The sequence below is a fragment of the Heterodontus francisci genome, chromosome 26 (assembly GCF_036365525.1).
Source record: "Heterodontus francisci isolate sHetFra1 chromosome 26, sHetFra1.hap1, whole genome shotgun sequence".
In the NCBI taxonomy this organism is placed as follows: Eukaryota; Metazoa; Chordata; class Chondrichthyes; order Heterodontiformes; family Heterodontidae; genus Heterodontus; species Heterodontus francisci.
The window spans coordinates 48,177,683-48,205,340 of record NC_090396.1 but is presented as its reverse complement, the minus strand read 5'-3'; the positions used below and the strand labels follow the sequence as shown (position 1 = coordinate 48,205,340).

Sequence of the window (27,658 nt, the reverse complement as noted above, 5' to 3'; positions counted from 1 at the left end):
CCTTATTTTGTGCACCAAACTTTCATATGGCAGCTTATCGAGTGCCTTTTGAAAATCCAAATATATTGCATCCACTTTATCTGTTTTATCTACATCTACAAAAGCTCTTAATAGATTGGTCAAACATGATTTCCCTTTCATAAAACCATGTTGTCTCTGCCTAAATATATTATGATTTTTTAAGTGCCCTATTACTACTTCGTTAATAATTTATTTCAGCTTTGTCCCAACGACTGCTGTCAAGCTTATACTTTCCTCTTTTCTCTCTTTCTCCATTCTTGAATAACATTGTTACATTGGACAACGTATGCCAGCCAAGAGCGACGTCTCAATTCATTCCATCTTCGCTGCCTTCGGAGAATACTTGGCATCAGGTGGCAGGACTATATCTCCAACACAGAAGTCCTTGAAGCGGCCAACATCCCCAGCTTATACACACTACTGAGTCAGCGGCGCTTGAGATGGCTTGGCCATGTGAGCCGCATGGAAGATGGCAGGATCCCCAAAGATACATTGTACAGCGAGCTCGCCACTGGTATCAGACCCACCGGCCGTCCATGTCTCCGTTATAAAGACGTCTGCAAACGCGACATGAAATCGTGTGACATTGATCACAAGTCGTGGGAGTCAGTTGCCAGCATTCGCCAGAGCTGGCGGGCAGCCATAAAGACAGGGCTAAATTGTGGCGAGTCGAAGAGACTTAGTAGTTGGCAGGAAAAAAGACAGAGGCGCAAGGGGAGAGCCAACTGTGCAACAGCCCCAACAAACAAATTTCTCTGCAGCACCTGTGGAAGAGCCTGTCACTCCAGAATTGGCCTTTATAGCCACTCCAGGCCCTGCTTCACAAACCACTGACCACCTCCAGGCGCGTATCCATTGTCTCTCGAGATAAGGAGGCCCAAAAGAAATTGTTACATTTGCTGCCTTCTAATCCACTCGGACCGTTCCAGGATTTAGGGAATTTTTGAAGATTACAACCAATATATCCACAATCCTACAGATATTTATTTTAGAACGCTAGGATGTAGGACATTGAGTCCAGGGGATTTGCCAGCTTTTAGTGTCATTAATTTCCCCAGTACTTTATCTTTACTAATATTAATTACTTTAGGTTCTTCACTCTCCCTTTGACCCATGGTTCCCCACTATTTCTGATATGTTTTGTGTCTTCCACTGTGAAGACAGATACAAAATATTTCTTTAATGTCTGCCATTTCCTTATTTCCCATTATAGTTTCTCCTGTCTCAGCCTCTAAGGGATCCATGTTTACTTTTGCTACTCTCTTCCTTTTACAAAACTCGTAGAAGCTCTTATAATCTGTTTTTATATTTTTTACTGGTTTACTTTCATATTTTATTTTCCACTTCTTTGTCAATCTTTTGGTCGTTCTTTGCTGGTTTCTAAAGCTCTCACAATCCTTGAGCTTACTACTCTTCTTGGCAACATTATAAGCCTCTTCTTTTAATCTAATCCTCGCCCTAACCTCTTTAATTAGACACAGATGGATCACTTTTCCAGAGGCATTTTTGTTTTTCAATGGAATGTATATTCGTTGAGAATTAGGAAATATTTCTGTAAATTTTCACCCTTGCTTATTTACTGTCATACCTTTTAATCTAATTTCCAAATCCACCGTAGCCAAGTTGCCCTTCATATCTATGTAATTGGCTTTATTTAAGTTTAAGACTCTTGTTTCAGATTTAAGTATGTTACTCTTAATCTCAATTTGAAATTCTACATATTATGATCACTCTTCCCCAGAGAATCCCTTATGTTTATGTTTATGTTTAGAGATACAGCACTGAAACAGGCCCTTCGGCCCACCGAGTCTGTGCCGACCATCAACCACCCATTTATACTAATCTTACACTAATTCCATATTCCTACCACATCCCCACCTGTCCCTATATTTCCCTACCACCTACCTATACTAGGGGCAATTTATAATGACCAATTAACCTATCAACCTGCAAGTCTTTGGCATGTGGGAGGAAACCGGAGCACCCGGAGGAAACCCACGCAGACACAGGGAGAACTTGCAAACTCCACACAGGCAGTACCCAGAATTGAACCCGGGTCGCTGGAGCTGTGAGGCTGCGGTGCTAACCACTGCGTCACTGTGCCGCCTAAATATGAGATAATTAACCCTGTCTCATTACAGAAGACAAGATCTGAAATAGCCTGTTCCCTGGTTGGTTCCATGACATATTATTCTAGGAAACTTGTCTCAAATGCATTCCATGAGCTTGTCTTCCAAGTTTTGTTTGCCAAACTGATTTGTCTAGTCGTTATGAATATTAAAGTCCCCCAAGTATATTGTAGTACCTTTGTTACTGGCTCTTCTTATTTCTTGATTAATACACTGTCCGACAGTACAGCTACTGTTAGAGGACGTACAAACGACTTCCACCAGTGTTTTTTGCCCTTTGTTATTTCTTATCTCTACCCGTATTGATTCACTCACTACTGTCCTTGCACATCCTTTATTATCAGTGCTACTTCCCTCCTTTTCCACATTATCTGTCTCTTTGAAATGTCAAGTACCCTGGAATATTTACTTCCTAACTTTGGTCACCATGCAACCATGTCTGTATATTGACTATTAGGCCAATCCTATTTATCTCTATTTGTGCCATTAATTCATCTATCTTGTTACGAATGCTTCATGCATTTGAATAAAGCACTTTTAATTTTAACATTTGACCATTTTTCCCTACTTTGAATTGACTCACTGATGTACTATTTTCTTTAAATTCTCTGTCACACTCTGCTTACCTTTACCCAAATTGCTGCACTGCTCTCTGGCCTTGGTTTTTCCCTTTAGATTTATAAATTTCTCCTCACTTGAACAGTCCGTGAATTGCGTCTGATCCAACAATGCCCAAATAAGGTAACACTGGCCCTTTCAAGATCCAGTGTTTCCTTTTGTCAAAAATATTGCTAATGTGAAAGGCAGAGCAGTCTGATATTAATCAATGCACGGTTTCCACGTTTCATTACTATGGTAACAATACAAGTTGTTCCAGCATTTATATCCTTTAACTTCTGATCCATGATAACCTCAGGACGTCTGATTTGGATATAGCTGACACTGCCCAACCCCAATATTTCATTGTTCAAAGGATAAAGTTAGTGGTAGAAAAATTATTTCTATAGGTTTTAGAAGGTTAATTTGATTTTTGATTCATAGCAGTCCACATTGAGACCTCCATGGCCATTAATCTCCCAGATGATAATTCTTCCTGATTGCTTTTACTATTGTAGAAGTGGTCTAATTTCATGAGATATAAATTTTTCAGCTCCTCAACCATGACGCTTTTATTACTGTACCTAATGGGATGATATCAGCAGGAGAAACAGCGTGTAGAGAAATTGCTTTTTCAGTGTACATTAGATTGAACTCCCTTAAAACTCAAATACTGCAGTCTTTCACTTAAAACTGATTTGTTTAAAAAATCAAACCATATATTGTTAATAGTATAGTGATGCGTCGTAATTAGTTCTTTATCAAATCCTATTACTGTTATTCTGGTGCAAAAACACTGTCAGATTAAAGTTTTGTATCTGTAATATTTTAAATAAACACTTTACAAAGTGGTTAACCAAGGACAGACCCCTATAACCCTACTACGGCCATCATGTTGAATATATCCAGATTGAAATACAGTTATATTTTCCCACTCACTTGTATCCTAACTTCACTTCTAAGGATAGTCTACATCCATTGTTAACTCATGGGGCTGAATTTTCTTGGTCATTGGCAACAGGCTGGAAGACAGGAGGGCTGGCAAAATAGTGGGGGAAGGCGTTGGGAGGGGAGCCTGGCACCTTCCTGCCACCATGCCATATTGCCAGCGGTGGGAAAGTTGGTGGCTTGGCTGTCAGTCAGGTGGGAAAATTGAGCCACTTAAGTGACCACATAAGGGACACTTCCTGACTCTGCAGGCATTTTGTCCGCATCAGGAGCACCCCCTTTGAGACCCTCTTCCTGTTTTTGCAGCCTCAGCAGTGGCCACTTCTAATTGGATGGCAGCCCTAGCGGTAGCCTCTTGATTGACTGCTGCCGGTAATATGCCGCCCCGGGTCCTGCCACGTGGGAGGACTGCTTGGTGAAAGCTGGCAGCCTCCCAGCGGGCCCCAGGTGAGGGGGCCCTTCTTAATGGGCAATCCATGACCAACAGAGGGGTACCCTGGTGGCAATGGCTACCTTTGCGGCAACGGCGCCGCCTTTGCTCAATGATCCCCACTCCCCACTTCCATCACTGGGGCCAGCCTGCCTGGCCCCGGCTGCACCAACCACACTTACTCCGCTTGGAGGGCACCCCCTTTGAGACCATCTTCCTGTTTTTGCAGCCTCAGCAGTGGCCACTGCTAATTGGATGGCAGCCCTAGCGGTAGCCTCTTGATTGACCGCTGCCGGTAATATGCCGCCCCGGGTCCTGCCACCGACCGAAGTGGGGTTGACTTCCGCTTTCGGCACTGGTGGTTGGACTTCACTGCCAGCCACAAAATTCATCCCATGGTCTCTATTTTGCCTGAAGATTGAGAAGGTAGATGGGACCAGTTACACACATACCGAGCTCCATAACTTCAAAACTACTGTCCCAAAAAGGCTGACAACTCAATTTTATCACTGAAACACAGCCCCAAATTGACTTCAAGGCAACAAAATAAGTTATATTCCTTTTTATTGCATAGGATTTCATTGTTTTATCACATTCTGCAATCCAGTTTGTTTCTCTGAGCATCGGATAGTAGGTCTTATTCTTCCTCTTAACGTGCTTCTTGCACTAATGGTCACGTTTGCCAGCTCTGTATTCTGGAGGTGGGAACTAAGTTTGTTGAGCAAAGAGTAGTGCCCTGCATTGGGAAGGAAGCTGCATGACAACCGGACTTTTGATTCTCACTGGTCTTGTGCATAGTGCTGTGTCTGTTGTTACAATCTCACTAGAGACCAATAAAATTTTAAAGAGAAATTCAAATTCCCAGTTATTACTGAAAGAATTATGCCACAAGCTTTCACATTTTAAACAAAAAACTTCACTGTACAAGAGTTAAACAAAGCAAGGATGATTAACTTAACACTTTGGTTTGTAATCACTTATTAGTTTAGTTTAGAGATACAGCACTGAAATAGGCCCTTCGGCCCACCGAGTCTGTGCCGACCATCAACCACCCACTTATACTAATCCTACACTAATTCCATATTCCTACCATATCCCCACCTGTCCCTATATTTCCCTACCACCTCCCTATACTAGGGACAATTTATAATGACCAATTAACCTATCAACCTGCAAGTCTTTTGGCATGTGGGAGGAAACCGGAGCACCCGGAGGAAACCCACGCAGACACAGGGAGAACTTGCAAACTCCACACAGGCAGTACCCAGAATTGAACCCGGGTCGCTGGAGCTGTGAGGCTGCGGTTCTAACCACTGCACCACTGTGCCGCCTTTAAACCTAAAATCACAATAGAATGTAAAGCCTTGTACTTTAAACATGAAAATCTCAACAGAATCGTCCCCATTTGATTTTTACTTCCACCCAAGAGTTCCCCTGTACTTTACAGGATCTTGACGTTCATTCATTTCTCCTGGGACTTATCCAAAGCATGCCACAGCTCTCTGGAATTCACTTTGCCTCTTTTTGGTATTACCACTATCCTCCAAGGTATGAGATCTCTTGGGGTCCTTCTGCTAGCATCCAGCAAGGTGAACCCTTCAACTCTCCTTCAACACCTCATGATTTGGACTCCTGTATCAAGCATGGGCCACACTTGCACTCTTAGGTAGTGACTTTGCATCAGAAAGCACCCTTGGCTCTTGATAGCCCTTCACTACTAGGTCTAGCTTTTTCCAAACATCGTATGCTGGCAGCTCTCTCTCTCTCCCTTTGCTTCACCCAGATGCTTCCAATGCCAACTGATCTTCTGTGAGAAATCACAGAGATAAAACACCAAGACCAAAAGGCATTTTCCTGCATAACCTATCTCCGTAGCAATGTGGCACAACTGGGATGTCCCAGGTAGAAATTTAAGCTAATTAGCTTCAACTCCAAAACATCCCTTTGATTCCGGATGCCCACGTGAATAATTTATGTTGCTATCAAAGACAGTGCAATTCTCTTCAGATGTACTGTCTTCAGTTCCCCATCTGCTGTTTTATGGCTCTCACCCCTCTAACTCTGACCCTGTAAGTACACATGGAAAGACCTTTGAAGTATAAATAACTTGGGTGGTCTGGCAATCTCTAAATTCCTGAGTTTCAATTACCTTACACTTTTAAATATAATTTCCCCAAAACTAAAAGTTACCTCTAAAAATATTAATATAAACCATGAAACTAGATGATGATAACACTGTCCATATCTCTCTCAATATAATTGAATGCCCAGGAATTTACTTGGCTGTTTGACTCTAAAAGGGACTGTACATGAGTGCCAAACTGCTCACTCATTACTCAGCATTGTGCCTAAAAACATCCCCAAACCACTGTGGTTCAGGCTAACCTGAACAAGCTTGAAGCATATCTGTACATGGTGTCACAAACAACTTCTCTAAAAAGTTAGATCTATAAGGAATAGAGTGAAAGGAATCCTTGGAGAGTGTGTGTTTGTGATAAACCAGCCTGCACATGGTGTTACAAATATCTCATGATTGCAAGAGATACATTTTCCCTGTGTTGCCATCATTGGTGTCATAATTGGTCTAGATCCTTTTAGAAATCTATCTTTTTATGCATTAATCACATAGCAATACAAGAAGCACCCCTCTCCATGTTGTTTGAAAATGGTGTCAACAGCATGACACCCAGAACTCATTCTTGCAAAATTCAAGTGGGCATGTCAACAACACCAAGCTTTAGCCTGCTCATCGTAATCTGTAAAAAGACTCCTATTTGCACTCAGAGTTTTCAGCTTGGACACTTCTAGGATTAAAACTGAGAATTAAGGTTCTCACCGGACCTGCTGCAACTCTCTTTACCTGTAGGTGATGAGCATCATGAAAAAAATCTCCTGAGATATTGGCCCACAATTTGAGGAGATTTTATTGATGGTGCAGCTCACAGTTTTATTTCATATTGTTTGCATAACTCTGACTCAGTCACTTATGATGCACTTCTAAAGAACTCAGACATTTGCATTGTTGCAAAATTCAAATGCATTGTAATTGTACACCATAGATGTCATTCATGTCATTAGTAGGAAAAATGCAACCACTCAACAAATTTATCAAGTTTTTTGGGGGGAAATCAAGGTTGAATTATGGCTATGACATTAAATAATAGCTTTTTGCCATCGTAATTTAGATTAACAGTACTTTCTAATACCATGAGTGACATCAACATATAATATCACACAAACTGTTGATCCTTGTTGTGGAATTGCAATAGTTTGAAATGGGAAAAATTGCCACGTTTACAAAAATAAGAAAATTAGCACAAGTTGACTGAGCTCTGGGGAAGCTCGTTACAAGAAATTTTGTTTACATCTAATATTGAAAGCAGAGCTAATGTTGGGAAATGTTGTAATGTAAGCTTTCTATGTTAAAAGATTGATAGGTTACAGGCTGAAAACATTTTAACAATATGTCCAATGCCCACCTGCCCAAGAACCCATAGTCCTAGCCCTGAACAATGGGGAAACAGCCACAAGCCTCTGGGCACAAATATTAGGGATCTTGCCTATTCCTGTAGTGCTCGATCTGTCAGCGCAGCTTCTAAAATGAACCTCCTTGAAACCATTTTTAAAATGAATTAAGTTCCATCAATGACAAGTTATTAAAGAAGATTTCAATATTTTTCAAACTGCCATTTTCCAGGGATTAACTATCAAACATCACATGGTGGATGCACTATGGAGAGACCTGGAAAACCATTGATTTTTACCCTACCATGCAAACATTGTGAATAGGAATGGAAAAAGCATAAAGATCTCTCTGTGGTAGGCAACTATGCAACCACTTTGTAGTCATAGAGCCATAGAGTCATAGAGTTATAAAACACAGAAACAGGCCCTTCGGCCCATTGTGTCTGTGCCAGCCATCCAGCACCCAACTATTCTAATCCCATATTCCTGCACTTGGCCCATAGCCTTGTATGCTATGGCATTTCAAATGCTCATCTAAATATTTCTTAAATGTTGAGGGTTCCTGCCTTCACCATCTCTTCAGGCAGTGCGTTCCAGATTCCAACCACCCGCTGGGTGAAAAAGTTTTTCCTCAAATCCCCCCTACACCTCCTGCCCCTTACCTTAAATCTATGCCCCCTGGTTCTTGAACCCTCTGTTAATGGAAAAAGTTTCTTCCTATCTAACCTATCAATGCCCTTCATAATCTTGTACACCTCAATAATGTCCCCCCTCAGCCTTCTCTGCTCCAAGGAAAACAACCCTAGCCTTTTCAGTCTCTCTTCATAGCTGAAATGCTCCAACCCAGGCAACATCTGATGAATCTCCTCTGCACCCTCTCCAGTGCAATCACATCCTTCCTATAGTGTGGTGACCAGAAATGTACACAATACTCCAGCTGTGGCCTAACTAGCGTTATATACAGCTCCATCATAACCTTCCTGCTCTTATATTCTATGCCTCGGCTAATAAAGGCAAGTATCCCATATGCCTTCCAAACCACCTTATCTACATGTGCTGCTGCCTTCAGTGATCTATGGCCAAGTACAGCAAGGTCCCTCTGACCCTCTGTACTTCCTAGGGTCCTACCATCCATTGTATATTCCGTTGCCTTGTTAGTCCTCCCAAAATGCATTACTTCACACTTTTCAGGATTAAATTCCATTTGTCACTGCTCTGCCCATCTTACTAGCCCATCTATATCGTCCTGTAATCTAAGGATTTCCTCCTCACTATTTACAACACCACCAATTTTCGCGTCATCTGCAAACTTACTGATCATACCTGCTATATTCACATCTAAATAGTCTGAAATTGAAAAGAACCAAAATTATAATTTGCTGCCAATTCTTTAAAATTTACAATGCCCTAAAATATTCTGCTGACTGGCGCAGATGAAAACATAGAGAACTCATTTCCAGCTGTTGGAGTAAGCTGTAGTGCAATGATAGGACCTGAACCTGAAATCACACTGTTATGAAATAAACATCTTAACAGCGACAGTCACTTTGAATCGTTTTAATTATCTGTTGGTATTTAAAGCGTACAGTGAGCCAGCTGTCTGCTGGATTCTTATTATTTCTGTTTGTTTGTCTTCTTATTGAAATTGGGATTATTTTGGGGACTAACATTGTCGGCTAACTTTGCAACCTGAGCATTTCTAGGCCAGTTTTGGTATGTGTCAGATTCAAAGATAAAATGTCCTTTATGTTGAAAATGTGCCTGAACCCGTCTTTGTAACTACCACCTTGTTCTTGGTGCCACTCTGACGAATGTTGCCTTGTCACAGTTAATAACATAATTGAGGACCCTTTTGCATTCAGAACTGCTGGCCCAATTTTATTTTATTACAGCAGATTTGTTCTAGCATGACCTCCCATTACTGACTCCATCAATCCCGCCTTTTCTTTCCATGCTTTTTGCCCAGCCCTTTGGCATGCATTTAGAACTGCAGAGAGTACTTTCATTAAACTGATTGGATTTTAATGACAGTCATCTGTCAAGCTGTGGGAGATGGCATTTGTGTTAAATCATAGATGAATACATTACCGTTGGGTAATTCGGTTGAATGAAGGTGGTGGATGAACTTTTACAGGGGTGGGGGGGGGGAAACATAAGCAGCTACATATCTTACATTCATTGTGTCAATATAAAAAGAATCTTGTAGTGAACTTGTGCATTGCAAACATGTTATGGTTCCTTTAAAGACACTGTTCATTTCCTTCTCTTTGTGTTATTTAAAATGTAAATTACATCAACCAAAATAGAAATATTTTCATTTTTATTTTCATATCTTAATATTATTAAACCAGATTAGATCAGCAATCCAACAACTCATCCGTTATTCTAGGTGCCCTGCTGGGAAAATGAATACAGTAAGGATTTATGGGCCAGGATGCTGAGATTATCCTGCTGCGCTTTACAATTACTATCACGGTTGTATAAGGATAAGGAGAAACATCTGTTTCAGAGGGATGATTTAAACTAGCTTTATAATAACCCGATTTAGATCAATTCTGCTGCTCTGCTGTTCTTTTACTCAGGAAAATAAACAAAAGTTTCTGTTGACAACCTGCTGCTATTCATGCTTGTGACGCATTGAAAATCAGCAGCTGTGAATGACGCCAAAGAATGGTGGTGTTTTGCTTTTTCTTGGTTTCTTTTCTCAGGTGCTTTAGTTGTTGCTGTCCATTTTATATTACAGTTTTTATATTCATATGACTGTTTCACCTTGTGTTCTGTAATGTGGGGAAGGGAAGGCGAGGAGAGAGAACTACCTAATGGTCCATTTGAGTACATCTGTGTGTCTAAGACTCTGGTAACCTAAGTGGAGGAGAGCTAATTGTTTGCTTGGCAACTTTTCACTAGGTTAGTAAGATAGGAGCAGGAATAGGCCATTCTGCCCTCAAACCTATTCCACCATTCAATTAGAGCATGGCTGATCTGTATCTTAACTCCATCTTTTTACCTTGGTTCCATAATCATTAATACCTTTACCAAATAAAAAATAAATCAATTTCAGTTTTGAAATTTTCAATTGACTTCCCATTCCAAAAAAGACTAGGGCAGAGAAGGCCTTCATCAAATCCCCGTCAGTCTAGTTTGGAGGACAAGTGTTCGAGTAGCTTGGGCTGCACAGTGGCGCAGTGGTTAGCACTGCAGCCTCACAGCTCCAGGGTTCGATTCTGGGTACTGCCTGTGCGGAGTTTGCAAATTCTCCCTGTGACTGCGTGGGTTTTCGCCGGGTGCTCCCGCAACCAAAGACTTGCAGGTGATAGGTAAATTGGCTGTTGTAAATTGCCCCTAGTGTAGGTAGGTGGTAGGGAATATGGGATTACTGTAGAGTTAGTATAAATGGGTGGTTGTTGGTTGGCACAGACTCGGTGGGCCGAAGGGCCTGTTTCAGCGCTGTATCCCTAAATAAATAAATAAATAAATATTGGGTAGGAGCAGGAGTCCCCAGTGCAGTGCAGAACCTTTCGTTCAGCCAACGGAACAAAGGGAAATATATTTCAGAAGCTATTTTAAAAACAAAAAATGAGAGATTTCATAAAAATGAATTTTGTATTTCAAATAAAAAAAATAGTGTAGAGCCCAATACAGGGTGATGGTCCTCTCCTTAATTTATTGCACCAGACAATTTAACACATTAATATACGACAATGGATTGATGTCTTTGTGCTCAAATTTTTTCTGCCTCAGGGGATTCACAGTAGTCAAAACTGTTTTCCAAATTCTGGCTACAATGTTCAGTAAATAGTGTGTTGTGTTTGAGTTGTTCCTGATATCTCCATACCGTTTGAAGAGTGTTATCATCTGATTCGATGATTTCAGATGAAACAGGATGTGTCACTCAGTGTATTATAGAACAGTTAATTTCTCCTGTCAGCTGCTTTTGTGCCGGATGTCCATGATACTCCAATTGTCCTCAAAGATAGGCTTCCGTATCTTAACTTCTGTATGTATCCAGCACGTTTTTTCCAAAGGGCAGTAGTGCTCAAGCATAGCAGGAATCACATGTTGGGGAGTTTTGTTACTTATCAATAGGAATACATAGCTGGTGCCCCATTCTGCTGATGACACTATGTAATATGGGAAGGCTCACTGAAGCTCAGTAAACATACAGCAGACTCTAGTTGGTCTTATCTCAGACTTTGTCTCCATCTCCACCCATAGAGGAAATATTAGGTGGTGGTTGGTAGTAATATCAAGCAGTGGCCATTTTAGAATATCTTTCTGCTTCGTTGTACTGTGGCAATAGTTTCTTTTCACTGCCACTAGAGAGGGGAAGAAATTCAGAAATCTGTTAATTGATACCAACACCATATTTCTTTTAAAACTTGATGGTAACTCTGCTCCTAGCTATCAACTGTAAAACTCAGATCAATGTCTAATATTCATCAGTTCTCAGTATGGCCAAGAGGCCCAGATGATCTAGGTGGGGAGAGAGTAAATTATTTTTGTAAATCTGACGCTACATACTGATGTAGTGTTTCCAATATGTTTAATGCATTAAAAGAGCTATTGAAGTTTTTGTTTTTGGAAATAAACTGGATTATTTAAACCTAATGGCCTAAAAGTTGGTCCATGCATGCCCCTTTCTCAAACACTGCTCAGGCTACTAAGGCCCCAATATGGCAGGCAGGAAGCATGCACACATTTCCGGCTAGAGGTGTACCATCCATATTAGGTAAGAACAAGTGAGGCTGTGATGTTCTCAGGACCGGAGTGAGGTTTAGCCAGGTTTGGTATGATACGTGAGACAGAGACTACACGCTGTTGAATATAATGGAGTCTTCTTTATTCTGTTTTTACTTTCACTTTCCCTTTTTTAGCATGTGTGTTCTACAGCAGCCCCAAGTGTGCACAAAGCACAATGCAATTACAATTTCTAAACACTACAACACTAAAGAGGCATCCTTTACCCAAGCCTGAAAAGGCATTAGGCCCTTTTAAAGTACAAATAGGGGGACAAATGACTGTTTGAGGCCCCCTTTTGTAAGACTGGTTTATCTTGAAGCAGCCAACGACAGCTATTGGAAGTAATGTCCCCTGCTACTGTTAATTGTGCACAAACATGGGGAAATAACTATTTAGAACAAGCTGATTTTCTTTGAACCACAGTTACAGATGTTTCTATTTAGTATTTGTCCCTAGAGAAGTTGTGTAAAACAATAAGTTGCTAAAGCGCAGATTTTATTTTCATCTTTAGCTTCTTCAAGACTAGCTGCAGCTGCTTTTGTGAGCTCAAGATACATTAATTGGCTTTTTTGAGCATTGCTGCCTGTGCCCTTGTGTAGTTGACTGGGTTTGGAAATGCAGAGTCCTGAAGAATTAGTGATGGGTTTCACTTAAATGAATCAAATGACACTGAGATTAAATTGGTGGGATTTTGCTGCGGTGTGACATGTGATGCGGATGTGTGGTGGCTTTGTCTGTTGGACACAGTGCCCATGTTCTGTAATTTAGCTTTTTTTATTTTGTTTACGCACACATGGTCAAGATTCCTTTCTTACTGTGCAGTGACTGGGAAGAAAGCCCGTACCAGCGATATTAGAATGGTCAACATAGGGTGAGATTTGTACATTAATAATCAACAAGAGTATAATAGATTGCAAAGCCCAAGATCAGTCAGGGACACGTTGAGAGTAAAACTTTCAGCTCCCAGAAAGTGATTCTGCAAACCACATTTTTGTGCATTTTTAAACAATGATTTCACTGTGTAATAGTTTTTATTTCCTGTCGAAGGAGATAAACCTTTTTGACAGGGGCAAAAGAACAATGTGGATTACTGCTATCATTGAAAGCAGATGACTACTTAAATGTTTAGCATTCCTTCATACATTATTTTAACAGATGCTGTTCACCCAGTATATTAACGTTATCCTATAAAATTCTATTGCATGATCTCAAGTAACTTATTCCCCAACTTTGAGTGCTCCCCAAGTGAATAATGAGCTTTGTAGGGACTGACTGTCGTAGTTATATAGAACCTTAATCAGGACCCATCTAGAGCGCTGTGTTCTGTTTTGGGAACCAAACCTCAGGAAACATATAGGCTGTGGAATGGGTACAGCATAGATTCACTCCAGAATGATACCAGGACCCAGGACTTAAAGTGCTAAATTATGAGGACAGGTTGCATAAACTCGGTTTGTATCCCCTTGAGTATAGAAGCTTAAGGAAACATTGAATTGAGGTGTTTAATATGATAAAGAGATTCTGCAACATAGATAGAGAAAAACTTCATCCTTTGGTGCGGGAGTTGAGAACAAGAGGGTATAATCCTAAAATTAAATCTGGCCCATTTAGGAGTGAAATCAGGAAGCACCTTTTCCACACAAATGATAGTGGAAATCTGGAACTAACTCCCCAAAAGGCTGTAGATGCCTGGTCAATTGAAATTTCAAGACTGAGATTGATAGATTTTTATTGAGTAAGTGCACTAAGGAATATGGATCAAAGACGGATAAATGAGTTGAGGTACAGATCAACCATGAGAGAACTGAATGGCAGAAGATGCTTGAGTGACTGAATGGCCAACTCCTGTGCCTAGATGAGTCTCTGACAAGATGGATTTGTCAGTGATAAGACTGTAATAATATGCAAGTGTATGTGTTACTTGATAGTGTACAAATTCTGTCAGTGTTTTTCAGAAATTGTAAGTTTCCTTTGATTTAATGGTAGAGAGGAGAAATAGAGATGGGTTTACTGGTGTGCACTGATAAGACAACTGTATAGCATTTAGGGACAAAATAGAAGCATCAATGAGAATAGCGGGTGACATTTAGAGCTCGACTGCACCATAAAAAATGCAACAAACATCTCATTGACTATTGCAAAGCATGGATGAAAATAATGGCTGTGGACTTAAGTGAATATTACAAGATTTATATTGTAGGCAAACGCAGAACACAATATAGTGTGAAGTTACTCACTGTCTATGCAGTACATAATGGTTAGTCTGCACTCTGCTAATGGAAATCCTTAATTATAGGATAATGTTTCAACACACTGATTCTTTACTGATCAAGTCGAAAATCTTTGGATTCAAGAGATAAAGGGGGCATTTCTCTCAACACAGTGGTGCTCCCATTGAAAGATTTATAATTGCATTATCTTGATATCATGGCAATATTCTCCAATTACCTCGGCAGAAATTTACCCTGTAGCTTGTCTTTTAAGGTGTGTTTCATGTTGTCGGTTGAAACTTCTGTTATTGGAGAATGTCAAGAGAAATTTTCTTTCATTCAACTTCTAATAATATGTATTATGGCTCCTTTATAGATGGTGGTTCTCATGGATCCAATGGAGGACCCTGATGACATTCTGCGAGCCAACCGCTCTCGAGAAAAGTCATACATGTTTGATGTGACCTTCAATTACACTGCATCGCAGGTGAGATATTTATTATTGTACAAGACCTCGATGAGACCTCAGTTTGAATGATGTGTCCAGTTTTGGTCTTCTCACATTATGGGCAATAGTGAGGTTCTGGAAAGCATATCAACCATGCCCAAGGAATAACTGAAAGAACATTTTTTTTAAAGGGATACGAGAGTATGAATGATCTTGAAAGTAAGAGAGTGTGGCTTATGATTCAAAACCTTAGCAATGTGAAGTCGATGCCACAGTCTGAGGTACTAGATTACAGTATAACAGGTCCATGCATTAGTAGTTATTTAATACAGGCCAAACAAGGACATACAATCAAATTAACCATTTCAATGGTACAAACTGAGAGATGGATAGTCCTAAAGGAGGATTCTGACACAAAAAAATCCAAAACAATTACAATTCTTAAATTTGCATTTGAATATTTGAGTGGAGATTTGGGCCTGTGACCTTCTGATTAGGAGTCCAGTATTTATTAGTTTTCACAGCCTCCCTTGAGGGACTCTGCTCAGCAATTTCTGGCATCAAAGTTGAAGTCAGAATTAATTTGTTTGATTTGCTTCAACTCCATTTGAATTGAACACCACTTTGACATTTCTGGCTATGAACATCCCAGTACAGACCCTTAAGTAAGCCTACTAAATTAAATTTCTGGGGTGAAATTTGCATAGGCACATCTCTTCAGTTAGGCAGGGTTCAAATTGGACTAAGCCGTGGACGTAGTGAATGAATCTGAACTCAAGTGATTGTGAATTTCTACTTTACATTCAATGCTTATCCCTACTGTATATACCACTTATTTTCCTTACACCAGGTGCTTTATCCCTCCTGTACAAACACACATTTCCCTTATGCCAGGTGCTTATCACTCCTGTATACACCACCGATTGTCCTCACACCAGATAGCTTACGTATAGGGTAGCTCCACAAAAAAACTGAACAGACGTCATGACCTTTAGCTTTAACCAGCATTATATTTCCTCCTTGACATTTCCTCGTGCAGCAACAACAATCCAAATACCATTTGTGTCGCCTTGATTGTGATAAGAGAAAGTCCTCCAGCTTATGCATAGGGATGCATTAGAATTACAGCAAGTCAATCCATGAAAACCACATTGAAATGGTCATGGCGCTGGGTAATTTTGATCTGAAATTGTTGTATAATTAAACCCAGAATGTTTTAGTATTGTTCTACATGTCATCCTTTCCACTTATATCAGCCAGTGCTTTATTAGTGGTTGCTTTTTACATGCAGCTACACATTGTGCAACTTTGGCATGGTATTTCTCTCCCGTTCTTTGATAATCGCTTCAGAAGTATAACTCTTTTCTCCATAAATTCTTATCTCCCTCATCCATGTGTATGCATCATGAGTCAGAAAATACACTTTATAGTTGAATAGCGCTCTGAAATAAGTGTAAGCTACTTTTCTTGAGAATGTTAAAGGACCCGGCAGGAAATTGGATTCTCAGTATTTCTTATAGATAATATCTCACTGAGGATAAAGTTTAATGCCATTTCATTAGTCTAAGCTCTGAAGATTTTGAGAGTAATTTCAGTGGTGTCTGACTGGATAATGCCTTTGTGATTATAGCTTCTATTTTAGTATATTCAGGGCTTCTGTACTTCGTACTCTACTCTCTTGAGATCGAATATAGATTTATCAATAGAAAATTTCAGCTGTGAATTTTGTGGTTAATAATGTTCAGAAAGAATTAGCATATGGCAGTAAAAATTAGCAGAATTATATAAAAGCAAAAGTAAAGAACAACAACTTGCATTTATATAGCACCTTTAACATACGAAATGTCCCAACACACTTCACAGATGGATACATAAGAGGATATTGCAGCAGATGACCAAAAGCTTTGGTCAAAGAGATAAGTTTTAAAGAGTGCCTTCAAGGAGGAAAGAGAGATAGAGAGGCTGAGAGGTTTAGGGAGGAAATTTGGGGGCTTAGGGTCTTGGCAGCTTCAGGGACAATCAGCAATGTCAAAGGAAATTACAAGGGCAAGATCCAGGGCCCTGATTTACTATATGACAAACAAGACAGAAATTCCTATAACGAATGTTGTATCAAGGGTGGTGGAACACCAGTTAATTGGATGGTTTTGAGCTGGCTGGCAGCTGCTGGAGGGTATGGTTTGTCAGTATTCAGTTGAACTACGAGAGCTAATGCTATTCTATGACTAAATATTTCACCTGGGTATATGAAAAGCAGACTTGGCTGCTTCATACTGCCACAAGCAGGTCTTCCATGGACTGATAGAGAGCAGAATTGACAGCGATAGTAAATCTGCAGCTCAGAGTTCCCTCCTCCTCAGCTGAGATGCTAAATGGCACTGAATGATTCATGTGAGAATCTGAATTGGTAAGCGGAAATCTAGGACAAATGAACAAATAAGAGGTTGTTTAAGGATACAGTCATCTTAGTTAGAGATCCAGTATTATTCTGTATCATGTGCAGTGTGTGATGATAGCCTGCACTGTACTATAATATCTACTGGTTAGGATGCTCAGTACTGAATATTATTGACTATTTAATAATTGATACTATGCTTTAACATTGGAATTTATTGAAGATATCCAGTACAGTGCTGTACCATAATAACTTGTTAGAGGTAGCTGTAGCATATTGACCAGTTAATGGAGAGCCACTTTGTGCTGTGGCTATGTAGACTGGTAGAATGGTCTGACATTGCTACTCTCCAAAAATGCAAATATTTTTAGATATGGAAACAGAAAACATGATGAAATACTTTCTATATGGAAATATTTATTATTATAGTACTTATGACATTGTAAGTGTATTGCACCTATGAGACTAGGCTTTGTGACAGTAGGCTAGGACCTAGGAGAGTAAGATTTTGACTTTGAAAGAATATTGTGTATTCATTGGATGGATGAGGATCTGTTGCACAGAATGACACTGGTTGATATACTATATTGAAAGAATATATGATGAGAATGGAGTGCAAACATTTACAAAACTTAAAGAATGCATTCCAAAAGGGCAGTGATATCAAGAAAGATCAAAAGTAGAATAAAGTTAAGGAACCTATCAGATCACATTAGAGATGTCCAATGGAAGATGCAAGGTAACAATACATAGTTGCTGTGCCAAATATGTCTTGTTTTGGTTTGGTAGCTGTTCCTTTAAATCAGGCACAGCATAAGAGTTTAGGAAAACATCTGCACAGCATCAGCCCATATAGTTACATATGTGTTGAACTTTGCCATTATTGTCTCCTTTACATCAGGCTTCAGATAGAATCGAAAATCCACTTTTTAAATATATGTAGATCAGGATAGGCTTAATGAGGCTAGCCATTGAGAATTTCCAATAAGCTTTTGCAACAGATACAAAAGGAGTGAAATGAAATTTTCCTGTGAGTAAAGTTAAATTGATCAAACCAGAATCTTCATCAAAAGACAGGTAGATTTTTGTTCCATAAACCATAAGGAGAAAAAATAAGATGAGCTGCCAGTATATGCTAGCAGAGAAACCAACTAGCATAAGGAAATAGAGACTTTTGTTGCTTTGTCATGAAAATGTGCTATGCTGAATGATAGTTTTAATTCATCAGTTGGAAACCTACATTAAACTTTTAAAAAGTAAGGCTGGAATCCTATATTCAACTTCTAAAACTGGCAGCTAAGATGGCTACCACAATTTGCATTGCAATACCTCACATTCCAAGGCATGAAAGTGGAGACACATGTCTAAATAGCTCTCATCCAGAACAATGGCTTGAACAGATGAGTAAATTATCTGGTATTGCCCTTGTTAGCAAGACATTCAAAGCCATCTTGGAGCATTCACACTCGTGGAAACAAACCTCCGGGGGAGGGGGTGGGGGGTGGTGAACAATAAGACCTGAGATTCGGGATTCTTAGACTTCGAATCTTATTGAAGTGAAGAAAAGAATACACTGAGAGAATCATGTGAGAGTCTCCCCAGTCTCTGTGAAAACTTGGAGTTTCTGTTACACACAGGAGACCAGCTTTGGGAGTTAACCAGTACGGGACCCCAATGGGGCTATCTCTCTCTGTCTAGGTAATACTGCAAGTTACGAACCCTGTCTGTAACTGTGGAGCATCCATGTCTATCATTGCTACAGACAGAGACTTCGGGAGAAAGTCACCGATATCACTGTATTGAAGCAAACCCTGAACCAAGGGGGGCCACTTCACCAGCCAGGAACTTCAGGATCATGACTTCAGCTGGAAGACAACTGAATTACCATACCCCACAGACAGTGTATTATTTTTATTTGTTCTGGACTCTAATCCAACCAAACTATTCTTCATCACTCTGGTGTGTGTGTGTGTGTGTGTGTGTGTGTGTGTGTGTGTGTGTGTGTGTGTGTGTGTGTGTGTGTGTGTGTGTGTGTGTGTGTGTGTGTGTGTGTGTGTGTGTGTGTGTGTGTGTGTGTGTGTGTGTGTGTGTGTGTGTGTGTGTGAAATTTGGAGCAGAGTTTATTATTTTACTTAGATCGGCTTTTGATTTTAAGTACAATAAACTAACCTCTTTCTTGTTTAAGCTCAAGAAAGCCTGTCCAATTGGTTCCTTTTTGATCATAGTGCATAAAGAGTTAAACACTCACTGAATTGGTAAGCACATCCAGTGGTTTTAAAAAAAACCTGTTGCGGTCAAACAAGGAGAGATGACCCCTCCTCACTTGATCATAACACTTCCCTTTAAAGAAGCTGTATAAAATTTCTACTCTAAGTGTCTTTTGCATTTCCTTGTCCATTGTTTTTTGAACAAATTTGCTTTTTAGTTTAAACTAGTGTGATATTTTGTTGTTTACTGAGGACTGGAGATGTAAAAATAATTCCAGTAGCTTAACAACATTTGAGAAACCCCAGTTTTCTGTCGATTGCCCTGGGTCCATCACTAATTGTTTTCCCTTGATAGTAAGGATAATGAAAACACTCCGAAAGACGTAGAGAGATGGGACTCACCTATGTGTGTTATCGAAGGCACAAGTGTCAAGAAGAGAAGGAAAGATCCAAAAATGTAACCATGACACTGGCTTGTCTTTTACTTGAAACAAATATTTAGGAGAAGTGTTTTTTGTGAAAATTGTATCATTCATGGTTTTAGAAACTTGGAAATAGAATTTTGGCAAAGAACAAGACGTCCTGCCTATCACACAAATGAGTAATGTGATATAAGAATTTCAATGCCAGTGTGATGCTAGGTATATAGGCTGTACGTCCCAAAGACTGGCGGATTGTATCAAACAACATGTCCCTTCTGCTGTTCGCATGGGCAAGGTATGGGCCGTACCCAACCAGCCCATGCTTGCAAAACTCAAAACACAGTGTCCAACATTAGATGTGATTCCACAATTGGACAACATTTGCTCAATAATCCACAGTGTACTAAGAATTACGCTGACAACCAATTTAAGATTGTCAGTAGGGCTTGCAGTGTGGCGCATTTGCACGTACTGGAAGCTATATATATTAATACATAGGGCCCTGTTCTCTGCAGACAGAAAGAATATGTGCAAATATTGCGCCTGTTTCAGCTGAACAAAACAAGTGACAGTCATTTGCTGGTTCATTCCTCAGGACAATGTCTTGACCAATCAAAGTCAAGCTGCCTGGTTTAAATTTCAAACAAAGCTTGGCAGTTAACTGTCAGTCACCGTAAACTGGTGCATTCTCCATGGCAATGCCTCTACTAATCAGAATTCACTTGCCAACCAATCAGCACTCTCTTCTGATGCAGTATAAGTTGTCATTTTCCCTTACATTGGTTATTCTTGCGATTGTCCTGATGAGTGCAAGCCGAAAAGCTTCAACAACATGTTTCTATTTTCAGCGATATTGTACGCTGCAGTCATCGAAACAAGTGTAATACTTAAAAGGTGAAGGTCTCGGCTTCTGTGCTTCCCCATTAACTTAGGCATGTCTCCAGGGGGAAGGGCCTACTGTCTTCCCCAGCGCCAGGGTCATTTGTATATGGGAGGTGGGCTTTCTGGTCTCTGCTCAGAAGTTGAACTAGTTTGGGGGTGGTGCAAAACTACTGCAACAACCCTCAAGAGGCTTTCTGCAACCAGTGAAATAGGTGATTAATGAGCTGACTTTTTTTTTCTCCAAAAAACTTGTATTGCACTTATATGGAATCATAGAAATTGCCGTCAGTCTTATTAACATGCTTCAAACAAATAAGATGATGACTTTGAGAAATAGTAAAGGAATGTCATGAAATAGATGGGGAAGAAAGTTTGAAAGCATTCATCATCATTTTAGCAGGTGAATGATTTTTAACATTTTGATAAGGGTAGTTAGGCTTGGTGGGTATGTTAGCACTTAGCAAGTACATTGCACGTATAATGCTGTGTTGTTGAATCTGTGTCCTTGGATTGCTACTGGTTGGAGAAAGGTGACCGGATATGGAAAACATGATGATGATTGTGTTTCACATTCACTGCACTGCAACTCGGATTACAATCTCAGATCAATGAGATGTAATCAGACTCAGAGCCTGTCTTAGCATTGATTTCAACTTGTACTTACAGGCACGGCTAGTAGAAAATGAATGGTTAATCTACTGATCCCGATGGAGAAAGTAGTGTCTGCTGAATATAAACAGCAAAACGTGATGTTCAGCAACAAATACTGGGAGATTAGACTCCCCACAGTTAACATCTGCCTTTTCTTTAAAGCTGTTTTGCTCCATGTTCATTTCTTTCAGTTAAACTTAAAGGTGGCTGAATCAAAAGTGATAGTTTTTCTGGTAGATACTCTAATTTTTGTTAGCCCAGCCTTTAAATACCCATTTTGTTCATGAATATCACTGGTCTCTGCATCAAGCCATTATTCTCTGCACTGCATGCACACCTTTTGAAACTAGCTTTTGGATTGAAATTTTCAGAGACTGCACCTTATCCCTGCTCAAAAAGTAGTTATGGTCATTGCATAAGCCTGGAAACAATGGTGGGGGGAAGGCGGGATTCTATGTTGAGTCCAATGTATGCTGTTTACCTCCCCCAAGAAAACTTTATATAGTCACAAAATGCAAACTGCTAAACCACTGCATTTTCCCAACACTTCTATCTTGCAAACGAACCGGCACAAAAACATACTGCAGTGTAAAATTTATGCTTTTGAACTCTTTAAGAAATATTTGAACCATTGTGCAGAATAGGACAATATTTAAATTGTGGAAAAGTTCTTGACATAAGGTTGCACGCTATTGAGCTCAGAAGAGGTAATTCTATGTTGAACCGTTATTCACGTATATTGTTTGCTGCCAACAAACATTTGTAACAGTTCAACTGAATAGTAAAGCTGTAAACCACACATTTCAGCTGACCTCCGATCTTTAATTCATGACTCCTCTGGGTTCCCTAGGAAATTGAAGCCATCCAGTTGTGTGCTTCAGCAGAGTTCGAATAAATGGTTTGTGCGAGTTCAATCAATAGGCAAATATTTTCAGCTCCAATCATATATCACAGTTTGTAGAACTCAAGGATGTGGTATGCACTGGTTCTTCCCCAGACCATGTTACAGGAAATGAGAACAGAAAGTGCCAGAAATACTCAGCAGGTCTGGCAGCATCTGTGTAGAGAAACATAGTTAACGTTTCAGGTCTGCGACCCTTCATCAGAACGGAAATACTACAGGAAATACTACTCAATTGGAAGGGCTCTTTTAACCCTTTAAACACAGACAGCCCATTGTATTTGTCAAGCTTTGTTTTAGTTATCATCCAAATATCTTCCTGGAAAATTTTCATCCACAAAAACTGTGTTCCAAAGTTCGAGTCATGAAGAGCAAAGAACACTTGAAGATTTCTACATTCAATCATTTGAAATTTTTTTTTAAAAATTGACACTTTTTTCCTGTTTTGGCTCAACACAGCTTTAACGAAAACAACAAACTTCATTCTGAATAATGTTCCTATGCCCCACAGCACAGAAAAAACAACAAATATGGATTAAGTTTCTAATTTGGATTTTATTGACATGTTTAAAAGTGTTGAATAGAAATTGCTAGTCACAAAACAATCTATCATCCCATAAGCACAAAGGCTATCTCAGGCAAATAGCTGGTAAGTGTAAAGTATTGTATGTTAAATCCAGACTCGTGTAGAGGACTTGTACTTATCCTCTGTACACCCACGTCTGACCCCTAATAAGTGTAAAAATATTTCAATTCTCCTTGTGAGAATGAAATGAAGTATATGAAAACTATTTCATTTGCTGCTGATGATGTAAATTCATTAAAGACAGAGGGCCTTATTGTCTGCTGTTTAATTAACTCATACTTTTGTCTTTTCAAGGATGATGTGTACCGTGCTACCACCAAGGGTCTGATTGAGGGCATTATTTCAGGGTATAATGCCACGGTTTTTGCCTATGGACCAACAGGTAAGGAGCAAGTTCTTCTCAGAAGCACAATTTCCTGAATGCAGTACTGTTTAAATCATTAGTGTTTATAAGTTTAAAAACATATTTGAACTGGTTATTTCTGATTTGAAATAGAATTTGATAAAATTCTTCTTCAAAAATTAAATTTATTCCGCATACATGTAAAGATTCTGTTCCTTTTATTATTGATAATTATCCTGCATGCTCCAGTAGTTCAATTAGGTTTGTCTAATGGTCATGTACTTATCTTCCAAAGCAGAGGCTTGCAATGGCTCAGATGATGAAAAAGGAATGCTATTATTAATGGCTGTTCAAGATATTACCAAAGATTTGAGCTGTTAACTTGAAAATTTTCATCCTTAACTTTCTCACTATAAATTTGTATTGCACAAACAAAATAAGTGCCTAAAAGGTTCCACCAGTCTAAAGGAAAACTTCTTGCACAATTTTTTAGTCAGTTGGCTATGTGACATACAGAAACCAGTCAGCATGTTGAGCATCAGCAAACCAAACTACTGAGATATCTGCATTGGTGCAGTTTCTGTTCATCTGACATGGTGTAAACGCCACAATTGGCCAAGCTCAGGGAGCTTAGGTCCAGATTGGCAAAGGAAAGGTCTAGGGATGCATAAGTGCACACAGAAGAACTGATGGAGAACTAAACCACATTTGTATGCTTTCTACTGCTTGTCTAGTGGGCTACCCTACATGTTAGAGCATTGGTTTGCAGAGCTTTCTGAAGCTGAATGGGAAGACTCTCTACTTACAGCAATAGTTCTACTCCTCTGGATTCGAGCCCGGTTTTCCAGACAATTTTATTTTTTATTTTTATTTTATTTAGAGATACAGCACTGAAACAAGCCCTTCGGCCCACCGAGTCTGTGCTGACCATCAACCACCCATTTATATTAATCCTACACTGATTCCATATTCCTACCACATCCCCACCTGTCCCTATATTTCCCTACCACCTACCTATACTAGGGGCAACTTTATAATGGCCAATTTACCTATCAACCTGCAAGTCTTTGGTCATGTGGGAGGAAACCGGAGCACCCGGAGGAAACCCACGCAGACACAGGGAGAACTTGCAAACTCCACACAGGCAGTACCCAGAATTGAACCCGGGTCGCTGGAGCTGTGAGGCTGAGGTGCTAACCACTGCACCACTGTGCCGCCCTTGCGCCAATGATCAGCAGTGTCCTAGAGCACGGAGAACCTACCTGTCTCACATAGCTGGTAACTGCATCTGCCATTTTGATTGACTTCTGTTGCTAACTTCCATTGCCAGGCATGTCACCTTGGAGCCAACTCAGTCCAAAAGAGCTCACACTCTCCTCATCCCCTCCTCCCCAAAGGAAAATAGTCAGCAGTTGGCAGTTAGATAACGTACAATTGCTAGTTTATGCCATTGGTAGGCAGATAGCAGGTATTAGGAGCTCCTCACAAATGGTGTGGAGAGCGCACAACTCACCCAAACTAGGGAGCATGTTTCACATTTGTCAATTGCCAGATTGCCTTGTCATTATTGACCAAGGCACACAGTGAGCACAGTCTGAGAAGTTCATTCATGTTCAGAAATGTATCAAACGCTATTTTCCAGCGTAGAAGCAATTGTGTTAATTCTGCTCATTGGACAGGCCAAGAAATCTTGTCAGACTGTTAGGATGGGATCAGCTGAATTTCACCTGCTATGTTTGTCCAAGGAATACAAGTCGCAATATACTGGTATAAACCAGTATATAGTGCATACTAGAGCTACAAGGCAGACTTTTTAGTTCTGAAAGTTCTGCATATTATTGCAAATATTATAAAGATATCCTGACATTTACAAGTAATACAACAGCTCATTTGTTGGGATGTAAATCAATACTTATGACTCCCAGTTATTGATTCTCAGTATGCCATTAATTCATTACTGATTATGTATCATTTGCAGATCACATCTGGATTTTAGGTCATTACCACAAAAAGCTGTAATCTGTGTTTTATGACTGTTAACTTTAGTATTAGGCTGTCTCAATAAACTTCTCCAGCCCTACAACTCTCAGAGATCTCTGTGCTCCTTCAATTCTGTCCTCTTGCACATCCCTGATTTTCATTGCTCCACCATCACTGTCCGTGCCTTCAGCTGCCTGGGCCCTAAAAGCTAGAATTTCCTTCCTAAATCTCTGCTTCTGTACCTCGCTTTCCTCCTCATTTAAAAGACCAAAGCCCCTTAAACCTATCTCATTGACCAAGCTTTTGGTCATCTGTCCTACTATCTCCTCATGTGGGTTGGTTTGAAACTTTGTTTAATAACGCTCCTGTGAAACACCTTGGGACATTTTACTTTGTTAAAGATGCAATATAAATGAAGATTGTTGTTGTCTTTGTCTCACATATGCTTTAAAGTGTACAGATAAAGTGTACAAATCTTCCCTTAGAATTCTGCATGGATCAGAATTTTTAACTGATCATCTGAATAAATGAAAACATTTGCATATTCCCCATAAATCACTGTTTATCTTATCTGACAGTCAAAGAATAGAAACATAGAAAAATAGGAGCAGACGTAGGCCAATCGGCCCCTCGGGCCCGCACCGCCACTCAACACGATCATGACTGATCATCCAAACTCAGTACCCTGTTCCTGCTTTCTCCCCGTATCCCTTGATCCCTTTAGCCCTAAGAATCCAATAGTGTTGGATAAGTACTAGAGCTTTTCTGGGTTTTATTCATGGGTTAAACCCATTCACACCTTGTGTTGATATACATGCGAAATGGAACTATTTCCCAATAGGGCATAACAATTTATTTTACTTTTTAACCTCCTGGTGCCATAGGTAAAACATTTCTTTCAAAAACTTTGCTGGACTTGTGTTATTAGTTCACACTGTCACTGTTTGAGAGGACCACATAGACTCACCCTGCTTTCTAAATGCATTATTTATAATTGAATATTTTCAACTGTAATAGATTCTTTGTGTCACAGTCAACAGTGATGATGGGTTTATTCTTATTGAGCAAAGATGAGCAAAGAATTTGGTTTTGAATTGCTCTTTTAAGAGGTAAATCCTTTGATGTTGTTTCTCTTGAAGCTGATTAATTTTTAAATTATATTTATTAGGCTTTACCACATAATGAGCAGTACATTCAGCCATTTCCAATCTCACTAGTAGTGTCACAAACAGCGGAACAGTTGATAAAAAAAGAACAAGCTGAATTTCTTGACAGTTAGCAGCTAGCAGCTCTGAAACAAGGAAAAATGATTATTAGAGTCTCTCATTGCTCTCGGTGGTATGGGTGTGTAGATTAGAGGTTCATTAATCAGAAGAGTTGATAGCGTAGATAAAAAACAATTTCCTCTAGTGGTGAATCTAGAACAAAAGGGCATAACGTTAAAATTACAGCTAGGCCAATCGGGTCAGGAAGCACTTCAGACAAAGGCTGTTGAAAATTTGGAACTCTCTTCCCCCAAAAAGCTGTTGAGGCTGGGTCGATTGAAAATGTCAAAACTGAGATTGATGAATTTTTGTTAGGCAACCAAGGTGGGTACATGGAGTTAAGACACACATCAGCCATATTGTAATTGAATGGTAGAACAGGCTGGGGGGGTGGGCGTACTGAATGGCCTACTCCTGTTCCTACATTCTTATTTCCGACCCTTTTATAGAACCAGAACTTGAAGGAAGTTGAGTAGTTTCCCTGGGAAGATCCCAATAAGTGTAATTGAACAGGTGTGTGTGCATAATTTTGTTCTTGAAACTGAAAAAAACGGCAGTGACTTCTTTTTCAAGTCTATTCTTGGGAAGTGGCTTATCCAAGTGAATCACCCTAACAGCTATTCTGTATGAACTTCAATGCAAGTACTTCTGTGCATGAACTCTATCCAAAATTGGCAGCAGTTTGGATCATCTTGCCGAACAATGTTTAGCGTGGGATACAACAGGGGTACTGCTTATGGATTGCACTTTGGATAACATTTCGCTTTTGTTTGGCGTTTTGAAGATTTTGGAGGAAGATGACTGCAGCATATACAACCTAACTTATCTTCAAGATTAGAAGAAATGAACAAAATGAAAAAAAATTAGTTTAATCTTTGTATGTTGTAGTTCACTAATCCCTGCCCATAAGTCCTAACTGCCTGTTTTTACTGCACAGTTTCAAATTTGGCTTAGTTTGATTAAATTTGGAAGTTGGGATTTGTTTTCCAAATGACAGGTGGGTCAAGATGTCTGTGGATGTAAATTTTTTTTAAAATG

General features: G+C 39.8%; 1 protein-coding gene across 1 annotated transcript in view; it reads left to right on the top strand.

Moving 5' to 3' along the window:
• The window catches only part of kif19 (kinesin family member 19), a 226,481-nt gene that overhangs the window by 94,393 nt on the left and 104,430 nt on the right, over nucleotides 1-27,658 (top strand). The window contains exons 3-4 of the mRNA XM_068058707.1: nucleotides 14,917-15,027; nucleotides 23,327-23,414. Coding sequence (XP_067914808.1) covers nucleotides 14,917-15,027; nucleotides 23,327-23,414 — 199 coding nt within the window. The remainder of the gene's footprint in view (nucleotides 1-14,916; nucleotides 15,028-23,326; nucleotides 23,415-27,658) is intronic.